At 42.1% G+C, this 21321-nt stretch overlaps 2 protein-coding genes across 3 annotated transcripts in view; both read left to right on the top strand.

The window, feature by feature from the left end:
- MCCC2 (methylcrotonyl-CoA carboxylase subunit 2) overlaps positions 1-5669 on the top strand; it is a 31268-nt gene extending 25599 nt beyond the window's left edge. For both annotated transcript variants that reach the window (XM_035099930.3, XM_060280223.2), the window contains one exon: positions 5434-5669. In XM_035099930.3, the coding sequence (XP_034955821.1) occupies positions 5434-5551 (118 nt within the window). In that variant the 3' untranslated portion in view covers positions 5552-5669. The remainder of the gene's footprint in view (positions 1-5433) is intronic.
- Positions 5670-11564: 5895 nt separating this feature from the next.
- CARTPT (CART prepropeptide) lies at positions 11565-15465 on the top strand. Its single transcript, XM_035099931.3, has 3 exons — positions 11565-11836; positions 12175-12258; positions 13652-15465. Exons 1-3 carry the CDS (start codon positions 11693-11695, stop codon positions 13757-13759), a joined length of 336 nt encoding a protein of 111 aa, XP_034955822.1. The 5' UTR covers positions 11565-11692; the 3' UTR covers positions 13760-15465.
- Positions 15466-21321: the final 5856 nt, after the last annotated feature.

Here is a 21321-nt window from a genome sequence, read left to right on the forward strand (position 1 = left end):
AAATATACATCCACCAAGTGGAAGTGGAAATATTTCACCTTGACTAAATTAATCCTGGTGTTTCTAGTGGGTAAAAGTCTGTATGCTTAAGTTCAAAAGGAAAAGCCATCATTGTCTCAAAAGACACTAGTCTGTGCTACAAGGGTGTCAGAACTACAACGAGGCAAAAAAGGGGGAAGCTCCTCCTTTTATTTTACGATCCACCACTGACTCCTTTGATCCACTCTGGCTACTATTAGCGCCTGTGTGGCATTTTGCTGCTGCTCTTGCTTGATATAAGCTTAGGAAGTACTGTTTGTTTCATAAGAATATTTCCCTCAGAGCTGCAATATCAATACACAAATCCAGTTCTTTTTGACATTAAAAAAAGTTTTCTCATTGATTTGTGACATCAGAGTGATTTCTATAAAAGACATTAAGAGAATGCTAGATTACAAAGTCAAATAAAAAGAATTTTTATTGACATTATTATAAGGCCCAAGTATCTGAATCTTGGACAAATTTCCAGGACCTGTGTGAATCTGCAGTAGTGGATCCAGTGACATTTTTGGATCGAGACCATAAGAGATCAAGGCCAATTTGGTTTTTGTTTGACCCGCTTCTGGGTTAGGAATAGTGTGTGCTTAAGGGAGCACTGAATTGCCGGAATTAAGATTGCCGGAATTAAGATTGCCGGAAGAAATATCAACAACCTCAGATATGCAGATGACACAACCTTGATGGCAGAAAGTGAGGAGGAATTAAAGAACCTTTTAATGAGGGTGAAAGAGGAGAGCGCAAAATATGGTCTGAAGCTCAACATCAAAAAAACCAAGATCATGGCCACTGGTCCCATCACCTCCTGGCAAATAGAAGGGGAAGAAATGGAGGCAGTGAGAGATTTTACTTTCTTGGGCTCCTTGATCACTGCAGATGGTGACAGCAGTCACGAAATTAAAAGACGCCTGCTTCTTGGGAGAAAAGCAATGACAAACCTAGACAGCATCCTAAAAAGCAGAGACATCACCTTGCCGACAAAGGTCCGTATAGTTAAAGCTATGGTTTTCCCAGTAGTGATGTATGGAAGTGAGAGCTGGACCATAAAGAAGGCTGATCGCCGAAGAATTGATGCTTTTGAATTATGGTGCTGGAGGAGACTCTTGAGAGTCCCATGGACTGCAAGAAGATCAAACCTATCCATTCTTAAGGAAATCAGCCCTGAGTGCTCCCTGGAAGGACAGATCGTGAAGCTGAGACTCCAATACTTTGGCCACCTCATGAGAAGAGAAGAATCCTTGGAAAAGACCCTGATGTTGGGAAAGATTGAGGGCACAAGGAGAAGGGGACGACAGAGGACAAGATGGTTGGACAGTGTTCTCGAAGCTACCAACATGAGTCTGACCAAACTGTGGGAGGCGGTGCAAGACAGGAGTGCCTGGCGTGCTATGGTCCATGGGGTCACGAAGAGTCGGACACGACTAAACGACTAAACAACAACAACAAGGGAGCTTTAGTCATGATTCCTATGCCTGAGTCTCTGGATCTAGTTCCCTGCAGCTGCTTTTATAGATTCCAGTCACTGGATTTGAATTCTGTGCCTAGCACCCAACAAATGAAATTTCTGCTCATTTGTTGGGGATTTTGGGGAGGCAGATTCCAGTCTCCCCATCACTTCTTCAGCGGGTGATTGACGGTATTAACAGTGACAGTGTGCTGCATGCATGTGTGTATATATTATTTTGCAAATCACTCTGTATGCACACTGTGTTGTTTATATTGACACTGTGATCTTTGTACTATAAAATCGGGACTAGGGAGGCAGAACAGTGCTTTTTCAAAAAATGGAGGCACATTTCTTTATTAGCTCTGCATATAAATTATATCTCATTCTATGTACAGGATGTCAGTAGTCTGCTCCATAGTTGTATTTCCTCATCAAACGTGCCTTTCACATGCAGAGGTCTTAATTATCAAGAGTCATTAGCCAGACATATTTTTAATGAGCCTGATTAATCTGCTTTCAGGTCTCTAAAAGGAGTTTAATCAGTTTACCTTGTAATAAATGACATGAGCAGCTTTCTTCCCAAGCCTCTTTTTCTTGCAGAGGCCCTGTTATGAATTTTTTACAAGCAGAGATATGATTCATGGTCTCGCCATGGGGTTTGATGGGTTGCTCAATAATTAATGCTTTGTCCTGTTACAGAAGGCAGTTTTCACTAAACAAAGATAGGAAGCCACAGTGATTTGGAGAAAGTAATCTTTTATCTTATGGTGAAAAATCTTTCAAGTTGCCAAAAAAAATTCTATTTGCCATATCAAAATTGTGTTCTACAGATTTAAAGGATAGACAGATATTTTTCTTGTTATAGTGCTTTTTTTAAAGGCTAGACTTGGGCCAATAAGATTTTCTTAGAATACAGTCCTGGTCAGTGTTTTCATTTAATTTTGATACCTTGTCTAGAATATCAAAATGTGTGTTTTTTTAAATCCTGAGAGAGGAATTCATCTTTGGCTTCCAACAGGACCCCAAGAGGCTATACTGAGGTTAAAGCCAGAAGGATAAAGTGTAATTGAAAATTCAAATGAAAAGCACAGGGCAAAGCAGGTTTTTTAAAGTCCTTAAAACTACCAGGCAGAAGTGACTATGCCAAAAGCATCCTTGAACAATATGGTTTTTATAAGGAGTCTAGAACCGCCATCAAGAAAGAGCCAGCCAAGCTTCCCAGGGCAATTCACAGTCTTGGCATCATGAATGAGATGTGCTTCATACCCACCAACTGTTCAGGTGGTTGTGAAATTTGTAGCAGATCCTCTATTGAAAACCTGAGCAGAAGGATAGGATTGTGGGAGGATTGCATTTTAAGTATCCTGGTCCCAAACAATTGAAGGCTTTAAAGGTCATAGCCAGCATTCTGAATTGGGCTTGGAGATGGACCAGGGACCAATTTAGATGGTACGTAATTCACCAAGACATGTTACCAATCAATGTGTAGGAGCAACCAGATCTGCAAAAGCAATCCTGGCCCTAGACATACCTTAGACATTTAGAGCAGAGCAAAGCTGGAGCCATGCACACTCCCAAACTGCGAACCTAGTTCTTAGTGTATTGTTCAACCCCATCCAAAGTGGGTATCAATTATTCCCAACCACACAGTAGTGCTGCTAAGTACAGTAATTTCTAGACTCTGTTTTGCTAGTCTTAAGAACCCTCACTTTAAATGCTAGTGTGTTGTTCCTTCACCTACTTCAAAGTGTCGTAAGCCAGTCTGCTGCATTTGGGGGCTCCCCTCATTCTGCCATGGACTTCTGCTCCCAAATACTTCCCTGATATCAACACTCCAAACAAACTTCATATTTTAAAAGTTCAGGCCACTCGCATATTAAAGAAAAGTACTATCTTTAGTTAGTTAGTTAATTAGAAAAAGATGTGGCTAAAGGATATATGTATTTATTTTTTTAAAAAAAGCCAGAAGCTAAAAGATAAATGAAGAGGAGCTAAGATGCAGGAGCACATTGCAACAGAGAGAGCATGCTGCTTGGAAATCTCACATCTAGTAGTGCTAAGTTTGAATAATCTTTTAAGGAGCTTGAAAAAGGTCAAAGAACAGCTGTTATGATTGTAAGTGTAACAGGCAAAAGCAAACCAAGACCATCTCCAAGACCTGATAGGGTTAGGCTGCCATAATGTTTTCATGTACAAATGAAGTTTGGTTTGTCCTGTTCTTTAGGAATATTAACACTCTGGAAGCGGGCTGCACGTTTTCTGCATAATTAGATTTAAAAATATAATCTTCAGACAATAAACAGTTGAAGGCTTGATTCTTTAGCCAGAGGAAAATACCTTATTCTAACCATTCAGTTCCGACTGCTTATTCGCAGATGAATGTTCTAAAGCACTTGTTTTCCAGATGGCCTGCTCTCTCTTACTTCCTGCCCTCTAAAATAATAATCAAATGAAATTACTTGAGAGATCTGTATGATCAGTTTATTGACTTTGCAACTGGCTAGCACCTACTGGCTTCCACACACTCAACATAAATCTAAAATTTAAATGAATGGATGTACTCAGCATTGGGATAGAGTGCTTTTGTTACCTTCTTTTTTTAAGTTTTGAATCCATTGCTTTAAGGCAATTTGTTATGACTTGGATTAGTTTCCATTAATTTCCATTCTTCAACAAAGAAGATTAATGAAATGATTGTTGGCAGGGCATTACAAAGAAATGTCTCACCACTTTCTATATCTTTGAGTTGAATGCGAAAACCATATTTACTTTACATTTAAGCCTAGTAATTAGTCATAATTTACATTTCATTTCCTCTTTGGAGAACAGATATTGTAAAAAAAAAGTGTGTGTGTGTGTATGTGTACATGTGTACATGCTGGAGGAGATTTGAAAGTTTCTTTGGATTGTGCACTATATGTGTGGGATAGCGTAATACAAAACTAAATAGTTTTGTTCAAATTTGTTGAATAATAATAACAATAATAATAATAATAATAATTATTATTATTATGATTAACTGAATGTATATACCGCCCTATTGTTTTTGTGTAAACCGCTTTAAGATTCTTGTTACATGTTGTGTGTGTGTGTGTGTGTGTGTGTGTGTGTGTGTGTGTGTAAACAAACAAACACTGGGTTTAGAGCATAGTTGTCAGAAGGGCTGACCAATGCCTGTGATTCGCATCCAATTCTTGCACAAAAGACTTTTCCTTTAAAAGGTTCCCTGTATGGAAGCTCCTGGATAGGTCTGCCTGAAATTCAGAAGGCTTTATCCTCTAAAAGAGGGGCTTCTTTGCATGCAAATTTCATCCACATGTGGAAAATAAAAGTGATACCCCTTTTTGGATTTCCCTCTTACAGTCAGTGGTGGTGAAACAGGTTCAGATTTAAAAGTCCAGATTTTGGCCTGAATAACAAATCAAATTGGGAGAACACAAAGTGCATTCAAAACAGATCTGAAATGTGCTATTTCCACATACTGCAGATACGGGTGAATGTTGTGGTCACTGCAACCTTTAGCCTTTATGTTGATAGGTGGTGGTGGTGGTTGTTATTCCATTGTAGTTTGACTATAGAAAAGTTGCATTCTCCTCTGTTACATAGTTGTCACTTTTGGTTTTTTTGCTTTTCTAATGGAAATACTGGTTAAATATTGAATGACTGACAGGATCTATAGCAGTTTCAGGATGGAATCGTAACTGAATAGAATCCATTGGGATGTTGTGGCCTTTAAATGTAGCAAAGCTACGTATGTGGGAGCCACATGGCACAGTGCAGATTCTACTATAGTCTACTGCCCATGTAATGGTGTCACTTAAATGCTACTACTAGCAAAATGTAGTTAGGTACTATGCTAAAGGTTCCATTTATTGCTTATTAAACTGAAATAGCTTTCTGTGTCACTTGCAGTAAAAATGTAACCCTTTATTTTTGCTTTTTTTTCTCAGTCTGTGGGATGATGGAATTATTGACCCGGCTGATACAAGACTGGTTTTGGGTCTCAGCCTGAGTGCCGCACTCAATGCACCCACCCAGAAGACAGAGTTTGGAGTTTTCCGAATGTGATTTGGATGGTCTGGCAGTGGCACCTCTGGATTATTAATATGATTTTAATTAACAAATCAAAAAGATAAAATGGGCTAAAAAAATCAGTATATCAAATAAAGATTTGTGCAATACTGTAGTTGGGTTTTATTATTATGCATACTGAAATCAGACTTCATATGATACTGCTCTAGTAATTAGACAGGTAATTGTGGCATTTTTGTAAAAAAAAGGGGGGGGACAATTTATTAAATAATTGAAATTTGATCCACAAATATCTTTCCCCCATAACATTCAAATTTGCATCTAGGGCATATAAATGATTCAGAAGTCAGACAGCTTGTACATCTTCATTAATTTAATTTAAATAGCCAGGCATCACACACACCTTTATATATTTTAGTTAAACTAAAATGAGCTATATTAACAGTGAGTAACAATGAGTAGGTAAGAAAGAACAAAGCCATATATCTTAATTTTGCTGTACAATCATTATATTTCTCTTACACAGATGTTATTTTGTCACTAATGTTCCTCTCCTCCTTTGGTGCCCCACCTGTAACGTACAGGGTGACATTCAATGATGTCTTGCCACTTGCCCAATGGAAATATGCTTGCACAATGGGAATTGCAGTCGTCGTCCCCCCCGCCAGCCCCCATGTGCCCCTCCCAAATTATTTTGGTGGGAGGAGAGAAAGAAGAAGCCCCACCATGTATAAATGAACACCTGCTTCCACTATGTTGGGTCTCACCCACAGCATTTAATAGCAGAAAAGACTTGGACTCCAGCAAAGATTAATTGCCTTAATGGGAGGAATTTAAGATAATACAGTAAAACCAATGGGAGCTGCTTGATACTTGGCATTTTTGAACCTTGTATCGTATTCCATAACCCACTCCATAGCAAGGCAATCTGTTCCAAGACACAGCTTTAGTCCAAATGTGTTCAGGCATAATTTAAATGAAACTAGATTTACTACATTGTTATCTAATTGTAATTCTCCCCAAGTTACATACTCAAATAATTAATGTTTCCTTGGAAGGCAAGAGTGTGCCCTGTGAAAATATGCACTCAGAAAGGCAACGAGTGATGCCCAGTGGATTGCCGGATGGTGTGCCAATGACTTCTGGCTAAAGCTGGGTCAGAGCATTCAACTCCTGCTGACGTCAACAACACTCACAAAATATGTGAAGGCATGAAGAAAGCCTTTGAGTCAACAATCGGGAAAACGTCACTGTTGTAAACCTTGTTGGGAGAGCATCACAGACCACAGCAAGCAGATGAAGTGATGGGCAGAGCACTATCAAGAACTGTACTCCTGGGGAAACATGGGTCTCTGACACAGCAATCAACAGCAGCCAGACTCTGTGTGCCTTGGAAGAGCTAGGTGTCCCTCCCTTGACAAGCTGAAGAACGCCATCAACTTTCAGGCATGTGAAACCCCAGGACAGGATGGAATCCCAACAGAAGTGCTGAAAGCTGAATTCCTCCCACATGATACACCTCGACAGCCTCCTCTTGTGTTGTCCAGAACAAGGCATTGTGACCCTCTGCATCAGGCATCCCCAAACTTCGGCCCTCCAGATGTTTTGGACTACAGTTCCCATCATCCCTGACCACTGGCCCTCTTAGCTAGGGATCATGGGAGTTGTAGGCCAAAACATCTGGAGGGCCGCAGTTTGGGGGTGCCTGCTCTACATGAACAAAGGTGACCGCCGTCACTAACAGCTACAATGAAATCTCCCTGTTGTGAACTGTGGGGCAAGTCTAGTTCTCAACAGATTACAGTGAGGTTCTGTATCTACAGCAGTGACGAGGTAGTATGACTACTGGGAGGAGAGCCAAGAGAAGAAACGCTATGGAATGTCTGCTGCAGCACAACTGGATGCCTTGATCTGCCCCAGTTGCAACAAAACATATATTTCATATTGGTCTCTAGAGCCACAGCAGGTGCCGTAGCTCTCCAGCCATTTGACTTCACCCCAAATGGTGTAGTCTTCCATTGTCTCCTGAAGACAGATGGATGGCAACAAACAGGAGGACGGGGAGGTACCAACTGCCTTGAAGGAGGCAGTGATGCCTTCTCTCCTTGCCTTGACCAAGAAGTGTTAGACAATTATTTCTTAGTGGTGAATATCCTTTTTAGAGGCAAGGTGTTGGAGAGGGTGCTGGCGGTGTAGCTTCTGGCATGCTTGGAGGAGACCTATTACCTGGATCCATTTCATTCTGGCTTCAGGAATGGATGGTCATTGGCACTGAAACAGCCTTGGTTACCTTTGGTTGATGACATTTGTTACGAGAAAGATGTGGAAGTGTGGCCCTGCTTGTTATTGACTTCTCGGCAACTTTCAGACCATAGTAACTTCTGGAAAGGCTTAGCAAGGTGGGACTTGGGGGCACAACACATTTGTGGTTCTGATCCTACTTCCCAGACTGTAAATGGAAGTACAGTGGAACCTCGGTTTATGAACACCTCGGTTTATGAATTTTCGGTTTATGAACACCGCGGACCCATCTGGAACGGATTAATTCATTTTCCATTACTTTCAATGGGAAAGTTCGCTTCGGTTTATGAACGCTTCAGTTTATGAACAGACTTCCGGAACCAATTACACCCATGCTTCAGTTTATGAACATTTCAGTTTAAGTACTCCGCGGACCCGTCTGGAACGGATTAATCCACTTTCCATTACTTTCAATGGGAAAGTTCGCTTCAGTTTATGAACGCTTCAGTTTAAGTACTCCGCGGACTGTCTGGAACGGATTAATCCACTTTCCATTACTTTCAATGGGAAAGTTCGCTTCAGTTTATGAACGCTTCAGTTTATGAACAGACTTCCGGAACCAATTGTGTTCATAAACCGAGGTACCACTGTAGTTATAGAAGGGCAACTCTGAGTGCCATGGGGGATGTTCTATGGTGTTGAACAGGATTCCATCTTGTATCCCATGCTTTTTGATATCTTTCTGAAGCCACTGGCTGCTCTGATCAGGAAATTTGGCGTGAGTATCAGCAATATGTAGATTAATTTTATTTTATTCAGAATATTTATATCTCACCTTTCCAACAGAATATTGCTCAAGGTGGATAACAGTAAAAAGGAAATTCATCAACCTAGAGACTGTTAAAAATATGTTGGTTCTTATGGTGAGAGGCGCTCCTTTCTATTGGGGTCCTGAACCACATAAGACTTCATAGATAAAAACCAGCACATAATATTGGGTCATCTTTCCTATTCTAAGCACATTCTTCTGGGCTGCAGACAATGCCTCATAGAACTATTTGCCAGATTACTTGTCCTTTAGTTGCAGGGAGTGGGAAGACTACTTTCTGATCCCAGGCCTTTGCTGCAGAATTACATCCTTAGCTTGCCAAGGTTCCCACAGAGAGTGGTAATTAAATCCCTTCTTGAGCTGGGAATAATTCATCAATAATCTTGAGATGTAGATAATGAAAAAGGATGCATTTCTACAGACTTCATACCTTGCAAATGTTACCTCCTGGTTGCTTATTATAAGATGTAGGAAATTATTAATTTTCACTGTGTTGTCATATACATATGTAGTCTTGACTCTCAGGCTGGGGTTTTGTTTAGGGTTTTGTTTTTGCGGGGAGGAGGGGGTTGTTATTGATAGTATTTGTAAATATATTTTAGATACTATGGTTTATGTGGAAATTGTTCAATTTGGTCGTGTACTTTTTGACATTTTTATTGTTTAAAATGGTGGCATACAAATAAAATTATGTATATTAGGTAACATTTGGTTTTATTCATTGAGAGTGCATTAAAATATTAAGGAGCTAGGCCTGTTATGGTTGAGGAACAGATGCAATTCCTTGGGGGGAGAGTACAAGGGATAGTATCATAGAGTCATAGAGTAGACCCATTAAAATTAATAGTCTTGTTAGTTGTGGCTAACTTAAATAATTTATTTCCATGCCCTACTAAAGTAGGACTTAGATGGATACATCCCAAGTTGCATCCGCAGACGAGAGTCTAAAACTCAGGGCTTTTTTTCAGCTGGAACTCACTGGAACTCTGTTCCGGCACCTCTCAGGTGGGAGCCATTGCCATTATTAGAGAACAATTCATGCTGAGTTCTGGCACTTCTTTTTCTAGAAAAATAGCACTGCCTAAGAACATGGGCAGTTCTTGATAGAACTGGTTATTTTGTGTGAGTCATGTAAGTGAGATGTGATTTAAGTGCTTGTTTTAAAATTACTTGGCATTACACGGTTGGTTAATGAGATAAGTTAGACCTAATCTATAATAGCAATTTATTTTGAAGTCCATAGTTGAGCAGTCATTGCAGTTTCTAAATGTTACATTCACTGCCAAGCCTTAAAGCACCTTACCTCCACCACCTCAACTCTATCCTGTTTTATAAATTGTATAACCAACAATCCAAAACAATTGGAAATGTGTGTCCTTCCAAAAGTGGAGTACAACTCTCAGCAGAAGTCATGGGCCTAGCTTGGTGATATTTAGATGCTTACAAAAGACAGCTTTGTTTACAAAGGCTTTTCCTGAAGTGTAACTCAGTCATTTATGGAAAAATCAATTTTACATTTCATGAAATGTTTTTGTTGTTTTTTGAGTTTTGTTTGGATAGTTCTATTGTTACAGAATTTGTTGAACTGATTTTCTTGTTCTTGGAGATTGTGCTTCTGTGTTTTACTTTGTTTTTACCCTGGACACAACTTTGATGGCTTTATACCATGAAGCTGTCTATAAATTTGTTTAATAATAATACTTATTAAATTTTTGACCATGTACTATGTAGGCTGGGGTTGGTGAGGGTTGGAGTCCAAAAAATATCTGACCACAGCCTCCCTATCCCTGACCTATACCAAAAAGCCATTTTAAACAACATATTACAAACATGCAGGATGCAGACTGCCCAGTACCACTTACAGCTTTCATTTGTAACAAGAGAAATGCTAGACTGAAGGCCTAGAGCCACCATGACCATTTTCCTTGGCATGATGACAACTGCATAATGTAGACTGCAAAGTTATTCCCCCCACTACCACCAATCCATCCTGTTGTGTGAATTCAGGTCTGGTTGAAATGTGGTCTTTGTGCTGTGATTGCTGCCTCTTCTAGTTAGCTCTTGTGCTTTACTGGCATCATTTTAAGTTCTGTACCACATTAGAATCATATGGATATTTCGCCTGCCAGTGTCAGCAGTCCTGACACTAGGAAAGCAAGCAGGAGCAGAACCATGAACCACATGATGTGGAACTTTGAGCCTTAGTGCATAACATGGGAGCCACCCATGAGCGTGACATTCATTCTACAAAGGTAACATTCGGATTACATCCAACATTAACCAGCTTTCCCAGATTCCTGAATAGCTACAGAAAGTTGAGAGGAAGGACCAATGATCCGAACTGGCAGGAAGGAACTGCTTCCTATGTTCAGTCAACTGTTTTCTTTTATGTTTTCTCTGGGGCAACATGTCTGGTGCTCTCATTGTCAGCTTTTTAATGCCAGGCTATGGCATTTCTTTTGCCCATATACTTCAGTATGATCAAGCCTATTTTGTAGTACTCAGCTTTTGGTCTGGGGTTATCCCTTTCATAGGACTCCTGGATGAGAAAATTTGTTCACTGTGTTATGTTTCCCTATTGTTATCTGGTTCCTAACTGGTTTTATTAGTTTTCCATTTTATGATGCTGCAAGTTGCTTGGAGACTTTTGTGTGTGTAATGATAACATATTTAAAAATACAGATATTATATGTCAAAATTTTAGATGCTCCCAGGTACCTTCTGACCATGCACAGTGATACTAAGTTGGAACACACTCATGTCCATGAGGAACATGTTGCGTTAGAAATAGGAATAGTTTCTGTCTCCGGAAAGAGGCCCGTCACTGCGCTTTACCCTAAGTGCAGCCTTCCACCCCACCCCACCCCACCTCACTTTTCTTGTTGTCTTGCGTCTTCTTCTTGCTCTCGTTCACCCTGGAGGAAATTGAGCTAATCGCCCAACTCTCCGTCATCCACCTTGCAGTCCCCGCCTCCCCACCCCCACCCCATACACACACACCCGCGCCAGGACTGACGTATCGCAGAGCAAACAGTTCTGTCAACAGGTGCCCCCAGCCAGCTGTATAAAGAGGGCTCCGCGAGGTGCAGCGTTTTCATTTCAGCACCATGGAGAGCTGCCGGCTGCTCGCTTTGCTGGGAGCCGCGGTGCTGCTGCTGGTGGGCGTCAAAGGGCAGGAAGAGACGGACCTCCAGCCGCGAGGCTTGGACATCTACTCCACGATGGAGGACACGTCTCACGAGAAGGAGCTGGTAGGTCCTACAGCAGGGAAGGGTGTGCATGGGCAGGGCGGGGGCCACCCAGAAAGCGTGCTCGGATCGCGGGTAAAATAACTTGCTTAGTTGGATCGCTCCCTTTGCTCGGCAGAGGTAGAAGTCTAGGGGAAACTTCGCCACAGTTAAGAGCAGGGAGATGATCTAGGGACTGAGGTGGAGATGAAGCTCGAGGAGGAAGGCGCTCAAGGAGGGTGTCCAATCTCGTGGCGCCCATGGGCAGCGCAGTGCGTGTCCGCGAGAGGCAGGGAGTGACCCCACCGCCCTGCGAGGTTTGCTTGCGCGATGCACTGACGGCTCGCTTTGTGTGTCTGCAGATCGAGGCGCTGCAGGAAGTTCTGGAGAAGCTGAAAAGCAAGCGGCTCCCGCATTACGAGAAGAAGTATGGTCAAGTCCCCATGGTGAGTTGGCTTCCGAGTTCCGATCCCATCGCGCTGAGAGGGAAAAGGGCAGCTTTCGAAGGAGAAAGTTGTCCGGAGAGGGACCAGAGGAAGTTGCAGGGTGTGTGTGTGGTCAAGACAGGGCTAGGACTGTCAATCCGGACTTCAGCCTGGTTGACTGGTTCTGATCCTGGCGTCCCCCACTTAATTTGAAATCGGGACTTGGGAGTCCACACCTCTCAGAACTTTTGCAGGTTGTTGCTCTTTCACGCAATTGCTGTGATTCCAAGAGTTCTGAGCTCTCCCTGCCCTATTAATCTATTAGGTATCCCCGATTACACAGACCTGGGAGTAAATCCCATTAAATTTACTTCTGAGTAGACATGATTGAAAATCGAGTGGAAGCGGAAGGTTGCAGTCTTAGTTTCTTTGCATTTTTTGTTATATTCTATCATCTAAAATTGATGTGGAACTTGGAGCACATTAAAAAGAAAATTCCTTCTGAGTAGCCAATAAGAAACTGGTCATTGATTTCAGCTGAGGACTAGATTTCACTTACCCCTTGCTATATTAAGGTATTAGAAATGACTTTCTATTGCACTGGGAGACAAAATTCCTTAATGTTATTAATATTTAAATTTCCAGTTTGAGTTTTGAGTGGATTCTTATATAAGTAGGGTTTCAGTTCTCGATCTGTACTTGAAACGTTTGGCAGCAATATGTGTGCTTTGGTCAAAAGAGTTATTTGCTTGTGATCTTTTATTACTTACCTGGAAGGAAGCACCACTGAAAACAATGGGACTTCTGAGTTGACACGTACAGGATTGCTAATTCAAATACTGCATGCTTCCATTATTAAACAACAAATATCCCTAGGGGAAGTATGTTTGGGAACTTTTTGATGAGGGCTAGAGATTTTAATGTGGTTTTCTAGATACTCCAATATTGGTATCCATGTTTCCAGATGGGTTATTACTGTGGGATCACTGTTCCTCGTTGCAAGCAGGTGTTGGTTTTGTTGTTTTGTTTTGTTATTTTTGCAGCACTACACATCATAATTGGTCTCATAGTGCCAGCCTGGCTTCACCTCCATTTAATCTGAATTTATCTGAATGAGTAAAAACAAAACAACAAAACAACAACACAAAGACCTGTTGCCAATGACCTATCTGCAGAATGTCAGTGATCCATTTGCAAATTAAGCCCCATTCTGGAAGCCCCCTAACCTGAAGTCGAGCAAACCAATTCTCCCACTCATTTGTTGTCCTGTTAGGATATTGGGATAGCAGAATATTAAAATCCTCAAAAAGTAAAGCTCGGGTGTTGAAAAATTAGTAGAAATGGCACTGTAGCCATTTTTGTTCTTCTGCATGGTGACTTCCTTTGTCTAACTGTTGGTTACTCTCAACAACAGTGTGATGCTGGAGAGCAGTGTGCCGTGCGGAAAGGATCCAGGATCGGAAAGCTCTGTGACTGCCCCAGAGGAACATCTTGTAACACTTTTCTCTTGAAGTGCTTGTAAAGAAATGCCCCTCCCTCGACCATTGGAGAACAGAGAAAGATCCAGTTTTGCCTTGCCTGAAGGATCATACCTGTGACACCGTGGCGGGTGGGGTGGGGTGGAGAATAGTATCCATCTCTCTCTCACACACACACACACACACGGGAAAAAAGTAAACAGTTATATTTAACTGTTGCCAGTGCATTACCTTTTAGGATGTCTGATATTTTTCTGTCCTGCCATTTCTTCTCCATCTTGCCGTTCAGTTTTCTTCCCTGTGCCCATCTTCGTTCTTTCCATGCATCTGTATCTCTGTGCAAAGAAGCTCAAATGATATTTTGAAATTAGTATTTTTGTATGTGGAATGTCCTCATGACAACTAGATCTAGGGAGCATCCATTAACCTGTCTACCTTCTTTGCAGCCAAGGGCCCGAGAGACAGGACATGTGGGAGGTTGCAACACATAAACAATAAATAGGACAGTGTCTGTTAATACCTTTTTCATTAAAGTGCACCAAGGGAAAATGTGTATATGAACAGTAAGTAAACAAAGGCATCATTCCAGAGCCCCCTGTGGGCCAATCCTTTTGTCTCTGTTTGCTAATACCTTCACCCCAGTGCCTGCACCTTTTAGGAGGGCAGCCAAATTATTGAATAAAAAGCAATGGAAGCTACTTGTATACTGCATGCTAGGATTCTAGGTGCAATTAGAAACTAGGAATGGTTTTTTCTTGACCAGGTGTGTAATGGATCAGCCTGTGGTGTTGCCATTTCAAAGGGCAAGTGTATGTAATAGTAGCCACATTGCAAACATGCCACTATGGTGACTTCATGGTAAACAACTTCAGCGAGTGAATCTGTACTGATTAGCCACCCATGTTATTTCATGTTTGCTTCTTGGTTACTAAATTCACGTGGTATGAAAACAGTCCTACGTTGAAAACCATGTACAGTTGATCTGGAGCAAAATCTGAAATAATTGGAAGAAATGCTTAATATGTAGCCAGATTAGGTTTTGAAGGAACCACAAGGGGGGGAAAAGGAATATTGCTCAAATCTTCCTCTGTATAAACTCCAGTTGTTGGGTCTTCCTTTCTCAACAGTGAAAAAGCATACAGGTTCAAGGAAAACAAGGGTCTTCTTCAAATTGTCCAAAATGTCTAGGCTTTTACCAACAGTTTTACTTGTAAGAAAGCATTGTTAATGGATGTATCCACTTGAGATTGTTTTGGAGACCCAGTGCATGAATTTGATGCAGTTACTGCAAACAGCATGGCCATTGTGCACATCTCTGACCATTGTGCTGACCAAGTCTTGGCAAGAGATTGAAAAGAATAGGTCAAGGCATCATAAACTCCAAGTAGCTCACATTAAAGGTGTAGGAGTTACTGAATCAAGGTGGGTACCACAGCACTAAAAATAACAACAATGTTGTTGTTGTACAAATTTCTATTAAATATGGAACACCTTCCATTTTTAGGCACTATTTCTCATACATCTTATGTTGTGTGGAGTGAATGGTAGCTGTTGCAGAATAGATCAGGGTCCAGAACTGTGAGACTGAGTGTTCAGTGGAAGAGTTCTAATGTTTTAGAAGCACATGAAACAGAATACTTCTGTACTTCTGTAACAATGTACAGCTCACATATTTAGATGTTTTTCAGTAATGTCCCATTGTGTTCAAATCCTTTATTTCATTGTTAATAAAAATCATTGTTACAAAGTCCTTCTTCAATATAGTCCTCCTTCTTTTAGTATCTTCAGACATCGAGGAATTTTTATACTTGGGCATTTTGGGTTAGGTGGTTGCAAGTTCTTTTTCGCCAGCACAAACATATGCATACATGACTGTGTGAATAGCAAAGCTGAAGCCTTGGCAATAAAATCATCAGAATTTGGTAAGGTAAATTGGAAATTTGAAGGACTGCTGCCTTTGTTTGGATGGACATTGTCAGCAAGATTAACCTGATGCTCTAAAGAATGCCTACAGCAGAAAATGCTGGGCGGAATTAATCAGAGCGGCGGAATCCAAAGACCAAAACCTTTTTTGGAAACTGGTGGCCCCTGGCACCCGCAAGACCAACTCTTCCCTAACCTCACAAATTCCACCAAACCTCTGGGTTTCGTATTTCCAATCTCTATATGACAACATTGAACTACCACCCCAGACCTGCAAAATAGATCAACTGGCAAAATGGCCCCCAGTAACACTAACTGAAATGAAAACCTACATCAACCAACTGAAATCGGCTAAAGCCCCAGGCCTAGACGGCATTACGCCAGAAATGTTAAAAGCACAAGTAGACTGGTGGGCACCATTTCTAGCCGCCTTCTTCACGCATATAGACGACTCTGGTCATATCCCCAGAGATTGGGGAATAGCCTTAATAGTGCAATTCTACAAAAAGGGCAACAGAAGGGACCCAGCAAACTACAGGCCGATCAGCCTACTAAGCGTGACCAGTAAGCTCTACGCAAAGCACCTTCTCACCAAGTTTTCAGACTGGTTAGAGAAGGAAGACATTCTGGCAATCGAACAAGCGGGATTCAGACCTGGCCGGTCCACGTTGGATCACTGTCTAACGTTACAACATCTTATAGACAAATATAAATCAAGAGAGCAGGCCGCTCTGTAGGCCGCCTTCGTAGATTTAAAAGCAGCCTTTGACACCGTGTCTAGAACCAGACTCTGGGACAGACTGCAGGACACATCAATCGACAAACGGCTCCTATTACTAATTCAGGCACTCCACGCAAACACGGCCCTCAGAGTCAGGTGCAGCCACCTAGGGCACCTAACAGATCCCATCAAAACCTACCAGGGCGTCAGACAAGGGTGCCTTCTGGCTCCACTACTTTTTAACTTTTACCTTAATAACCTAGTAGCTGCACTAACTGATTTAGACTTCCATCCACCAAAGCTCGCAAACAGGCACATCCCTGTCCTTTTATATGCTGATGATGCGGTCATCTTATCCAGAACACCAATCGGACTTAAAGGGGCACTAAGGAGGCTTGCTATATATTGTGAAACAGAATGCCTCAAAATCAACTACCAAAAAACTAAGGTAATAGTGTTTGGGAAAAAAAAATCAAAGCCCAGAAGCTGGGATCTGCAAGGATATAGATTAGAGCAAGTTTCCAACTACAAATATCTCGGAATGGCAGTACAGGCCACAGGATCCAATAAATTGCACATAAACTCTATTGGAAGCTTAGCGGAAAAAACCGCAAACTGTATTCTCAAATTTTACAGAACACAAGGGGGCTTCTTGTTCTTGTGGCCCTTAAGCTATTTAAGGCCAAAACGTTGGCTCAGCTCCTTTATGGAGCCTTTCTAGGCCCGCCCTCCTCCTCCTCTCCCTTGGAGCGCGTACAATCCAAATTCCTCAGAGCCCTCCTACACGTTCCCACGACGAGAGTGGAGGCTTTAATCTGCCTATCATCAATCTATAAATGGCTGGCTCTATATTTGAAACCCCAAGGGATTGCGCCACTGATCCTATGCGACCAGTTCCAGTCCAGTTGGCAGCTAGCGGTTCTGAACTCTCTCCAGAGTATGGGCCTTGCCCCCCAAGCCCTCCTAAGATTGGATCTAAGACAAGCTAAAACAATGGTCAGACAACGACTCATTGATATCGAAAGACAACAGGACTGCTCAAGATGCCCTGAATATAGAATTGGAGAAATTGAGAGATACATAGCCGCCCCGGCCGGCACCATACCTCTCCTTTCTCCTGGCAAAAAATGCAAGAAGGGCTTTTACACTTGCCAGAAGCGTGGCATTGCCCACGCCTGTGCTGGAGGGGCTTTATAAAAAAAATCCCATACACCCAAAGACTCTGCGTATGCCCATTAGGGGAAATAGGAATCCCAGAGCACTTGTTCTTCAGATGCCCCCTCTATGAAGAAGCTCAAAGGGAGATCCTGGACCCCTTACTGGTGAGGTTAGCAAGCCTCCCGGAAAAGCAATTATACAACCTGCTCATGCTAGGTAATGACCTGAAGACAACCAGGGTGGTCGCCAGATTCTGTGCCCAAATATGCAGACACAGACTTTCTCCCGAGTCCGCCTGAATTTCCCCAAAATATGGTACCCTGAGCGAGCTAGGCTCAGCTTTCTGCAGCTTCTATTTTAAGGGTTAAACTTTTAGCATAGTTGTATAATTAACAATTATCTTTTAAATGTTGTTCAAAGCATCTTATATACGTTATGCTCCCGGAAACTGTTCTTTCAAAGGGATCCATTTTATTTTTATTTTATTTTCATTTTACTTTTAAGAGCTGGTCCTCGACCGTAATAATAATAATAATAATAATAATAATAATAATAATAATAATAATAATACCTGATGCTCTACCAGGATGCTCCTACCACCAGCTGCAGTTGTTAAATGGTTAATATTTCAGAAAATAGGGGATGGCCCAAATGCACTGGTATCTAAGAGGTCTCTTGGGGTGGATGGCCATATTATCAGGAGCACCAAGGAGCAAGGTGGGATCCAGGGTTTGCGCCCAAAGTCACTGGTGATATTGTGGTACAAGTCTCGTGCATACTTCCATGCCCTCTTGCATCCTGTGAAACGTTGCAAGGATTCAAGGATGGCCACCTCTCAAATGTCTTGGACTGCCTCAGGGAAAATGATGGAACAATGATGGAACAATGATGGCTTTATCATAATGCCCAGGGTTTTTTAGTGTTAACATGTGCTCAATAAATAACAAATAAAAAAGTACCATGTGTTAGATTCAGACTATGTTAGTCACAGTTTGCACTGATCTCAGTGGCAAGAGGGACTTGCAGTGCAATCCTAATCATGACCTATGTGGAAGCAAATTACATAGTTTAAGTATTTGCTGTGTGAAGAAGTTATTTCTTTTGTCCATCCTTAATCTTCCAACATTCAGCTTTATTGAATGGCCCCCAAGGTTGGAAGCAAAGGAACGGTGAGAGGAACCAGCTGGGGAACCACAAAAGGAAGAAGGCTCAGAGCCCAGAGAGTGGTGGTGGGACAATGATGAGCAGTCGGGGGGGGGGGGAGACTGGGGAAAGGATGTGTCAGAACTCAGAAGCTGAAGAGGAAACCGGGCTTAGTGAGCTGGGAGGGTCTGGACAGAGAGAAGTCCAGTATCAGAGGAAGAAACTGAAGCAGGTGAGTCAGAGGAGGGAGGTGAAGAGGCAGTGATGAGTCAGGTTGATGAATAGTCACAGGTGCCCCCTTCCTGCTGCAACAAGCTCCCTTCCCCTCCATCTCCCAGAACCAGAAGAGGGATGAAACAAGACCAGCAACAACAGGTGCAGTTTCTGATTGCTTGAAAAAAGCTCTGGAGAGGATAGGACTTAGATGGCAGTGGGAAGGTGGGGACTTTCAGCCAGTGTGGTGTAGTGGTTAAAAGCGGTAGACTCGTAATCTGGGGGACTGGGTTTGCGTCTCCACTCCTCCACATGCAGCTGCTGGATGACCTTGGGCTAGTCACACTTCTCTGAAGCCTCTCATCCCCACTCACCTCACAGAGTGTTTGTTGTGGGGGAGAAAGGGAAAGGAGAATGTTAGCTGCTTTGAGACTCCTTCAGGTAGTGATAAAGCGGGATATCAAATCCAACCCCCCCTTCTTCTTAGCAATGAGGTAAGACCTGCCGGGGATAAGTTGCTGTGCTTATTAGGCCTGACACTCAGCCAAGTCTATTAAGATTGTGTTTTTGCTAATAGTTAACTCCAACTGCCAGCTCACTCTTTGACGCAAGGTCTAACATTATGAGAGAGGAAGCATCTCCTGGACCACTTTCCCCACACCTGGAAATAATTCCCATTGAATTCAATAGGAATGCATCTGAATAGACATGGTTAGGAGTGCACTGTCAGTTTAGACCCAACCTAATAAACTGAAAGGGGTGGGCTGCACAAATGGATGAGCTGAAAATAATAAAGCCACTATTTTATTGAACTAAAGAAACACAATTAAAAATAAACCAGTTTGGAAAATAGGGAAGTTATGTGCACTATATAAAGGGTCTCTGGATGTGAGTCTTCTCACCCTCCACTACTTCCTTGGCAGTGACAGTGTGCATATTTTGCTCCCTCCTCTGCAGTTTCTGGATATCTTTTCCAGTAAGAAGGCTGTGTTGTCACCCAGCACAATGACACAGACAGTGGTGATTTAAGCACCACTGGATGATTTAAGCCTTTAATAGCTAATTCAATCAAGCATTTGCAGGTGCCTTGCGTCAGTAATCTAACGGGTAACAACGTCCCCCAGAATAATCAGCAAGCTTGACGATAGGGTCTTGGGGTGTGCGTATGTACTTTTAAATGGTTAGCATTCTACGAAGACACCGTGATTTGCGTAGGTTTGGCTATCATTGTCAAGTATATCTGTGAGTGCTCAACACACAGTGCAGATTTAGATGTGCATGTACCAAATCAAAGTCAATTGTACTTTACCTATGTGATTCCACGCACACCATGCATATAAAAAGAAGCTATGTTTCGGCACCGGAGGAGGAGGAGGAGGAGAAGCAGCAGCTATGCACTTGCACCATACTAATCCTTGTAAGCTATTTGATAAATAAAATTTGTTCTGCACTACACAATGAAGTAGGCAATTTATTAACAAGTATTTCACAAGACGATTGCAATAAAATGATTTTTCATTTTTACCTCCCAAATAATTTGGTATCATCAGCAAACTGAGCCACCTAACCGTCACTGCTAACCCCTAACTCAAGCACTGTTCTCAATAGATTATTGAGGGTCCCCACTTCTCACATCCGTTCACTGACAAAACTGTCAAACTATTCATAGTTTTGGCTTCCTGTTTTCTAACTCAGGTCAACTATCGATTTACTTTATGACTTAACCTATGAGAAGTTCAAAAAGATGTACATGGTATCACCAGTCACTTCTGCTCAGATCCTGGACCTCGGAGACTTTCACACTGTTATCAGGGTTCTAGCCACTTTGGGGTGTGTGTGCCTATTTAGTCAGAAGTGAATCATATTGAGTACAGTGGGGTTTGCTCCCATATTGTGTACACAGGATCACATACTAAACCGGCTGACTTTGGGGGCGGGGGATAAGAATTTGATTTTCTCTTATTACATACCGTAGGATTCTAAGCCCAAAGGAAGTGGAATGTAAAAATATATCCATGTTGTTTTTATTGTGTTCTCAGTTCCACACTTGACAGCATTAGACTGTCACTTTTTGCCAGATAGACACACTTCTTTCTATTTCAGGACAGTATTCACTCCTCCGCCGGTGAGATTAAAAATAGTTGATACTTTTCTTTTCAGCACATTTGACAAATGGTAGTCAACAGCAGTTGTTGAAATGTTCAAAAAGGCCTAGAGAGGGCAGGGGAGAAGCCTCACTGCTCAGCATTTATGTCTCAGATAGAAGCACCTACACCTTTGATCACCTCTACTCACCGAGGGGCTGTGATAAACAGTTCATAGAATCATCCTATATAATAATGTCCAAGTTGTCCCTGCGTCCAGTTGTCCCGTGTGTCCCTGGGGTACTGCGCATGGGCCCCAGGGACACAGGGATTGGACGGAGAGACAACAGCCAACCGCCGCTCC

The sequence above is a fragment of the Zootoca vivipara genome, chromosome 10, assembly GCF_965207765.1.
Source record: "Zootoca vivipara chromosome 10, rZooViv2.hap1.1, whole genome shotgun sequence".
Lineage (NCBI taxonomy): Eukaryota > Metazoa > Chordata > Lepidosauria > Squamata > Lacertidae > Zootoca > Zootoca vivipara.

Coding starts and splice junctions, on each gene's coding strand:
- CARTPT (XM_035099931.3), top strand. CDS start 11,693: ATGGAGAGCTGCCGGCTGCTCGCTTTGCTGGGAGCCGCGGTGCTGCTG. Junction 11,837..12,174: donor CGTCTCACGAGAAGGAGCTG/GTAGGTCCTACA, acceptor GTGTGTCTGCAG/ATCGAGGCGCTGCAGGAAGT. Junction 12,259..13,651: donor AGTATGGTCAAGTCCCCATG/GTGAGTTGGCTT, acceptor TCTCAACAACAG/TGTGATGCTGGAGAGCAGTG.